At 47.2% G+C, this 8,189-nt stretch overlaps 1 protein-coding gene across 1 annotated transcript; it reads right to left on the bottom strand.

The window, feature by feature from the left end:
• Positions 1 to 221: 221 nt before the first annotated feature.
• LAMTOR3 (late endosomal/lysosomal adaptor, MAPK and MTOR activator 3) lies at positions 222 to 4,712 on the bottom strand. Its single transcript, XM_061993905.1, has 7 exons — positions 4,601 to 4,712; positions 4,363 to 4,399; positions 4,152 to 4,186; positions 3,430 to 3,488; positions 2,405 to 2,538; positions 1,629 to 1,692; positions 222 to 1,041 (listed from the first exon to the last, which is right to left on the bottom strand). The coding sequence occupies exons 2-7, from the start codon at positions 4,369 to 4,371 to the stop codon at positions 968 to 970; spliced, it is 375 nt and encodes a 124-aa protein (XP_061849889.1). The 5' UTR covers positions 4,372 to 4,399; positions 4,601 to 4,712; the 3' UTR covers positions 222 to 967.
• Positions 4,713 to 8,189: the final 3,477 nt, after the last annotated feature.

The raw sequence follows: 8,189 nt of genomic DNA, 5'->3' as shown, positions 1-8,189 counted from the left end.
GATTTACACCATTACCATCTCAGGGGCAGCAGGGAAGGGAAGGGTAGGGGGGTGGGCAAAAAGCAGGGAATCAAGCACCAGTAATGAGAAGTGTCCTCACGTAATAGAGACACAGGTTGGCTTTAACTCTAACTCCTGGATTCTGTACATTTACAAACAATTGAGTGCTGTTCCCTCAACAGAAAAGCATGTACTGTGCAAGAGAAGAGTAGACCAGGCTCTATCATTTAAAAATATTGTATTTTATTTATATTTATTTACTTAGGAAACCCCCAGGGTAAATGAGCTGAGAGTGTCACCAATGATGAACCCACACAAAGACTATGAGACATGAGATCATCACAACCATTGTACACAAAAATCCCATGAAGAAAGTGAGACATTGTTCAGGTGCTTTTAGCCGGGCATCAGGAAAAGCCCTAAAGCAACAGCTTTCACAGAAATAGCTTGCTTCTCCCTGGAAGCAGGACACAGCCAGCATCAGAGTTAGTAGCATTCCCTCACCAGAGCAGCACCCACATTAAGGCAGTTGGGACAGTCACTGCCCGTGACACACGCTGTGCCTGCCGGCACGCTGCCCTCAGAGGCCCCTACCCAGCCCCTCCACAGCCCTGAGGCAGCTGGCTCTCAGCAGGCACAGCAGCTGGCCCAGGACCACTGCCCTGGACAGTGAGAGACCTGCGAGGTGCCCATCTGAGCTGAGGGCAGAGCCTGAGCCCAACTCCATGGGAGCTATTTTGGTGTTCTCTCTAGTACTGCACAATACAAGAAGCGTGGCCTAAAGTAACATCCACCTACAACACACTAGTAGATCATTTCAGATTCAGTACTATGTACAATTTACTCTTACTTAGTATACTAAGGAGCTGTGGTATTTCTTCTGAGACGTGTTATTTGACTGAGGATTATTGAATCTTCCTGTCCACTGGGCTGCAGAGGGATGCTGCACTCTGGCTATACCATCAGGCTAAGAAACTTCAACAACTTGCCTCAGTTCTTCAAACAGCGGTGTAAGCTCCTTCTCTAAACTTACAATCAGACCTGGAAAGAGAGACGAGATAGAACATACCATCACATAACAGAACAGAGAAGCCTCTCCCCAGACCCCACAGGTCTCTCCCTTCCCAAGTCACAGGCAGGGTTTCTCAAAAATGGAAGCATTCCATGGGAGCCACTTGCTCCCCACGGGAGAAGCAGGCAGCGTCTCCCGCTAGGCTGCTCATAGCCCTCAGGGGCCATCCTGTTGCTCACACTCACTTGCCAGGACTCTCAGGAGCAAGGCCAAGGGCCTTGCTGAAAGAGTTCCACACCCCACAGAGCTGAGAAGTAACGTGGAACTGACAGAGACTGAAGGGCAGGTTTGTACAGCATCATCACTGCAGCTGTAGTGAGCACTTGCACAGCCAGCACTCACACAGGCTGCTGACAGCAAAATAGCTTCAGCAAGTCACCTAAAAATCTATTAATTTTTCCTCACACCTTTCCCTTCCTCCTTCACAATACACTGACAAAATTCATAGCATGAGCGAAGTTATATACCTTGAAGTGCGTTTGGGTGATTTATTTTCAATTATTTCAACACTTGGGGCCTTAAAATGCTCAATATTTAAAGAGTTGTGAAGACATACCAGTATTGGCATTGCTGCTAGCGATGAAACTTACTACCAAAGGCAAGCGATTGAACTGCACCACCTGCAAGGAAAGAGAAGTGTTCAGCCACTAGCTGCCACATGTTGGATGTCACAGCTCTGTCACAGAAGATTCTCTTCTGAAACAAAGCAGTCTGCTTTAAAGGGTAAGCAGAAGCAAGAGCCACAAAATTGACTTCTCAGTGTATCTACTTCGTACCAAAGTGATTCTATGATACTCATTTGTAAGCTAACTCATTCACCCATTTTTTTCCAAACAAAGACAGAAACCACAGGCTAAACAGTGGGCCAGTTTGCTGCAGTCATAATAAAAAGCTCTCAAGTCACCAGAACTTGAGAAGAAATGGAAACTTCAGAGATGATGGACTTCAGGACACCAATAATCAGTTTGTAAAACGTGTTAAGTGGTATTCCAAAGCTTTTTTGCCTCCAGGTTGTACTGGCAGCAAGATTAGTTAAGAATTATGCTGTGCGTGTTTGTAATTTCTCTTGTAAATGAGAATATAAACCCTCACTAAGAGCTTCTAAAGGCCATATGAGCAGCAGCTATCTGTCCAGAAAACTTCACCATTTTCAACCAGTAAATATCAGTTTTGAGAAACTTAAGAACTTCATGAGCTGTATGAAAGCTGAGTCATTCAAGCAGCCTGAAAAATAAAACACTTCAATAGGAGCCAAGGGGAGATTCTGGCAGAGTTTAAGCACCCTCTCTTTTGCTGAGGTCATGACAAACAGCCCATGCTGGGATTACTCACCTGGTACGTGTTGTAATAGCAGATGATGCTTTTGTTTTTGGAAAGTCCTAGTTTACTGCCCTGATCCGTGGCAAGAGCAAAAGTGGACAGGAAGCCAGGCCGCAGTGCGTGTTCTGGAGCATTATCATTGGCAACTAGAACAAACACAAGAACATTCTTATCTTTATGTGCTCTCTCTCCCACTAACTCACAAGCTCTTCCCCAGCTTCATGCTGTGCCAAGAGCAGAGCTGCTGTTGGAGAATACACAGCACATTTACAGGCTCCTACAAGCAGTGCAGGACAGCCCTCCTGAGCAGCACCTCAATTCAGTACTCTTCCGATGCTCAACACTCTCTGGGCCAGCATCCCTCCTAGCACAGCTAGGAAACAGTCCTTTTTTCCTCTAGGATGCACAGCCTGTGCTGATCTCACCTGGCTTCTGTGTCCCTCACTGCTTGCACCAGTTCCAGCCTTTGAACTGATTACTGGGCACACAGGCACTCAAATGGAAACAGGTGAGGGTGTGCAAGTTCTGCTGAGTATTTAAGTACTTCAGGACAGTGAAAAACCCTCAAACCTGCAGTACTGGAATCCCTGTATTCTTAAACTAACATACTTAACAACAGAAAACCATCTTCATTAAATAAGCAGTGCAGATATGACAAAAACTATGATACCAAAAAGCAACCTAAACATGTGTAAGAGCTGAATGCAACCGCTTCTGAGTGCAGAGCGGTCAAGTCAACAAAACACACAGTTTGTGTCCATCAGTCTGTCAGTGCCTTGAAGACACAAGGACCTTCCAGCACTCCAGGCCTTTCCACTGAGGAAAACTTCTGTTGCCTACCACTATTGAGGACACAAGCAAAAGGACAAATTTAAAGAGGTATATAATCCACTAATAAAATAAAAGTCTAGATTTAATTGGTGGATTTTTAACGTTCAGGTCCCAGGCACAACCAAAGAAGCTTCTGCTGCACTCTTCCTCCCCCTGCTGTTCAGTCGGGATTTCTGCTGCGGGGCACAGCGAGAAGCTGAAGTTACCTTTGATGACCGGTACACCATCTCTGTCCGAGACGACGATTGCATGAAGACCTTCGATGCTGAAGAAAAAAAGAAATCGGAGATGTCATGTTAAAGGCCGAGTAATTAGTAGCAAAGACCCTTATTCCTGAAAAAGTGTGCAAGGAAGGGGGAAACACTGGAAAAATGGATGCCTTCACTAATTTTATAATTCCCCAAAAGGGACTTGCTCTGTGGTGGTTCTCTCGGAGCAGCAAAAGAGAGAAAACCAAAATACAGCTAGTGAAAACTGCAAGGCAATTTCAGCATCAGAAAGAAGACTAATTAGTAACCCTACTAATCAAGAGTCATCAGAGACCCTCTGTGTGCTCATCTCACTTAACAAACGCTCGTTTCACTGTATTTGCACGTAACCCCGCGCGGCGGCTGATTCAGGGTTCCGGCAAGCGACAGTTACGGACACGGGAATTATCGAGCCTCAGGCAGCTGGGTCACGAGGACCGTCTTCCCCGCTCATCCCGGCGCGACGCGCACACTTCGCCTCTTTGCTAGCGAGTAAAGGGTTAAGCTTTCTTCCTCTCAAGGCACTTCCAGCGCATTTAAGTGACAAGGAGAAGCGCCCGGGGTTACCCGCCTCCCTCCGCGAGGGCAGGGCGCCGGCAGCAGGGCTCCCGCAGCCGGGCAGGGCCGCACAACCGCCTCCGTGAGCTGGCAGCGGCCTCTCCGCCCGCCGCGCCGGTTACCTCGGTAGCTTCTTGTAAAGAAACCTCTTCAGGTCCTGCGGGCAGAGACGGGCAGCTCATTACTCACCCGCACAGAAGGCGGGCGAGGGGACCTCCCTGCGCCCCGCTCCCCTCTCCCTCCCGCCAGGCCCGAGCCCCTCGCCCCACCGCTCCCCTCAGACCACCACCCGTGCCCCGCCCCTGCCCGGCCGCCCCGCGGAGCCACACTTACGTCGGCCATGGCTGTCGGTGCCACCGCCTCCGCGGGCCTGCGAAACGAGAGGGCGACCGGTCACCCGCGGTACGGCGGGAGCGGCCCCCACCTCGAAGCGGAGAGGGAGCGGCCGGCGGGTGCGCGCCCTCCCGAGGCTCGGCCACCTCCCCCCGCCTCGCCGCCACGGTACGGGCCGCCCCGCGAATGAACAGCGGTTGGGCCGAGCCCACCACCGAGGCAGAGGGTGCTCACCTACCTGTCAGCGCGGCCGGCGCGCCGCTGCCACCGTCGCTCACAGTCACCAGCGCGGCCCCGCCGCAGCCGCCGCTTCCCCTTTAAGCCCTTATCACATGACGGACCCGGAAGCGCTTCTCGGCCCCGCCCCGCCCCCTGCCGGTTTCCGCAGACGCACGCGCAGCTGCGGCGGGGCCGGGAGGCGTCGCCCCGCGCCGGCAGGAGCTGCGGCACCGCCTCCTTGCTCCGGGGGCTCGGCCGTGGCCCCGCGCGCTCACCCCTTTGCCTGCTGGGCGGGAAAAGCGCCAGTGGCCAGAGCTCAGCTGGCGGGTGGAGCGAGGCTTGTGATTTTTGGTGACCCTGTTACCGGGATGGAGAAAATGTGTATTTTATTCTTCTTTGCTTAGAGGATACTCGACTCCAACGATTTGAGACTTCTGTAGACCCCGTCTCATTTACCCGCACAGACTTGCAGGTGGTTGACAGTGACTGCAGTTAACTGGGCTTTTGAATGAGGAGTGGTGAGAAAACTGCAAGAACAGGTTTTAAAGTATCCCAAGTGCCAGCTCCGAGGGGCAGGCAGCGGAGTCAGCGCGGGAAGCAGCCGAGGGAGGGAGACTTACTGCAGCAGTTTTGCCCATAAATCGTGGGACAGAGCTGATAACCTCTAGTTTCAGCAAGGCCCCAGTGCCTTGAGACCTTTGCTTCATTAACCATACAATTAGTATTACAGTAAACAAACCTTTGACACCCCTAAGGACGATAATGAGCTACAGGGAGTACACTATAAACGTGTATGACTTACGTTCCTTAAGTCTCCATCCAAATCACGCCAAATGTCACCCTGTATTTTATTGCAGGGGATGTGCGGCAGCAGGTGGGTAGTTTGTTTTCTGAAATGCATCTAAGGCGCGTTGTTTCCTCTCTTGGTGTGCATGCGTTAGGAGGAGCCATCCCCTGTGCACCCATTAAAGCAATTTCTAATACTAAACTGAGCGTTAGAGAGTCTGCTCTGAACCAGGTTTTGGTAACAATCTCACACAGCTACAAGAACCCCTTGGGCATCCCCCCATGACAAACGTGAGGTTTTAGCTGATTCAGTTTTGGGCAGCACAGTTTTGGAGAAAAAAAACCAAAAAACACAACAAACACCACCACAGAATTAAAGTTTATGTTCGTTTAACAGCAAAGAAAGGAATGCCCATTTTTGCTGAGTGCCAGTGCCCCTGGTTCTACTCCTCCAGCACTGCTCATTTCCCATACTTTTGGGTCTAGTCCATCAAGCCCTGGGCTTGTGGGCTAAGTAACAGCTACAGTGAAGAAATGAACAGATTCACTCAGAAGATGTCCACAGTACAATGGCAGCTGTGTATCTTTTTAAGGTCTTGTGTCAGAATCTAGGACTCTAGTGCTAGATCTAAAAAAAGCCAACCCTGCTAAGGCTGTAACAGTACTTTAACAAAGAGCTGCTACAGGCCAAGCATCTGTTGATACCTCAAGATTTTGCAAAAGTGCTAATACTGCAGCTCAAAGTAAAGTTATAAAAAGGGATGCTCACCTGAAAATTGCGAACATTTCTGTCTGGTGAAGTTTAGGTTTGTTTTTTTTAAAGCCTGAAACAACCAGAGAGAAGCCACTTTTTTGTTTTTGTTGTTGTTTTTTGTTTTGCAAGTAACAGGAAAAGCTCATCTAAAAGGGAAAATTTATTTGAATATTGAATATTGAGAATCCATACCTCCTCCTCAATCCAAGCCGTGGAGACACAACAATTGATAAAGACTTGGTCATAACTAGAGAGATCCCCATAACATTCTCATGTGTGAGCTTGTGGTAGTATTTTGAAGATGCTACCTGAGACAATCTTGGTCCACTCATTTACATATACTACATTTAGAAATGTAACTGGCTTCTGCTGATTTGTAGGCATGGTGCTCAGTGATCAGTATTACCAGTTTCCCTGGCACCTGAAGTATGACTGAAAGCTGTGCAAAGGCGTCTATGACATGGCTCCTGTATGGCCAATATTAATGGAAGTTTTGTATCCTGTTCCAATGTCAGCCTTTCTGTACATAGAGCAAACCAGTACTGATGGGAAAAGCATATACTGCACAAAGGACAGCATTGTAACTAAACATGGTATTTTAATATCATTTGGAAAAACACAGAGAAATCTGACACTCTAACCTCTCTTAACCAGACTTACGACAAGTGGGAAGACAGTACTTTTTAAAGCTATTCCTTCAGGAATTTGTATAGGAACTGTTGTTTCAAAAACGTAACGTTTGCTTTTACTATTACATTTTTCTTCTGCTCTCTTCAACAGAATTACAAGAAGAGTAACAACTGTTTAGGGGATGAATTAAATTTATGGAACAAATGTCCTTAAACATATTCTTGCCTTCCCATTTCAGTCCTTTTACAGCATTCATTACAAAATTATATTAAAAATGTATGTACTTTAAAGTTGTATCTGCTCACTTTGGGACTACATCTGTTGCATTTTAGTGACTTTAATGCTCTACCTTTTCTGGAAACTCGTAAAAGAATCAAGGTTGTTTAAAAAACAGTAAGAAAAAATAAAATTTAATCTTGTTTTAAGCAATTAGAGAACTTGTAGGGAAGCATTCATTGACTGTGAACAGTGAACTCACTTCTGACTCAGAATGCTCTACAAATAGAACACACAGTGATGTTACATTTCAGCAGATGGAAATCAGTTCTTTTTCATTATGCCATGTCAAAGAGTGATGCCAAGTCTCTTCACTTTTTGCAGGACTTTGCTGCTTGCCCTTTTAAAGGAGAAATCAAGAGCCCTGCTTGTGCTATCTTTAGTGTAAATATAGGTAATGACTACATAAAAAGAGTAAGGAGTTACTTCTAGGTAGCTAGAAATGTTGAGGGACTTCTAAGTCAAGCTGTTCAAAACCACTTGTGTTTTTCTCTTTTCTTTCCAGTATCTTACTTTAATGAGAACTTCAGCTTCTGAAGAAAGGTCATCTGAGATGGTTCAAGTACTCTACCCTCTTCAATTACCATCTTGCTCCTAAGAAAATTAGTTCTGAGCTTTCCAGCAGATTTCTTCAACAAAATCAGGGAAGATAATGACATTTCTGAAGAAAAACCCTCTCAACTTGAGAAGAAAAGTAACAATGATAAGGAAACACCCACTTGCAGTATTAAAAGAACGTTTGCAGGCTGTATGCAGTAGGAAATACCAATATCCTTCTGCATATTACTGCACAACTGTTGTGCACAACTGTTTAATCTGTTACATGCTAAATAGTACTTTTCCACCAGTATAAACATGTGAATTGTTTCCCTCTTTGAACATGGCAATGGGAATAGATTCCAGTGAGATGCAGCAGCCGAGGTCTTGCTTTTGAGCTGCCAAGGCACCTGTGTTGCCATAGGCCACAGCCGCTGCACCGCTGGTGTTTGCTGAGGTGCTGGCAGCAACCTGGCCGACTCCAAAGCCTGCTCCTCTGCTGGACCACACGCAGCAGACCTAACCCAGCCCAGGATTGTAAGCAGTTTTGCCAAGACCATCTCTTCGTTACTCTGACTCCACTGTTCTGATGTTTGACAAACACGTTGTGCATCCGTTTTCCTCT

The sequence above is a fragment of the Colius striatus genome, chromosome 3 (genome assembly GCF_028858725.1).
Source record: "Colius striatus isolate bColStr4 chromosome 3, bColStr4.1.hap1, whole genome shotgun sequence".
Classification (NCBI taxonomy): Eukaryota; Metazoa; Chordata; class Aves; order Coliiformes; family Coliidae; genus Colius; species Colius striatus.
This window is presented reverse-complemented; position numbering and strand designations above follow the sequence as displayed.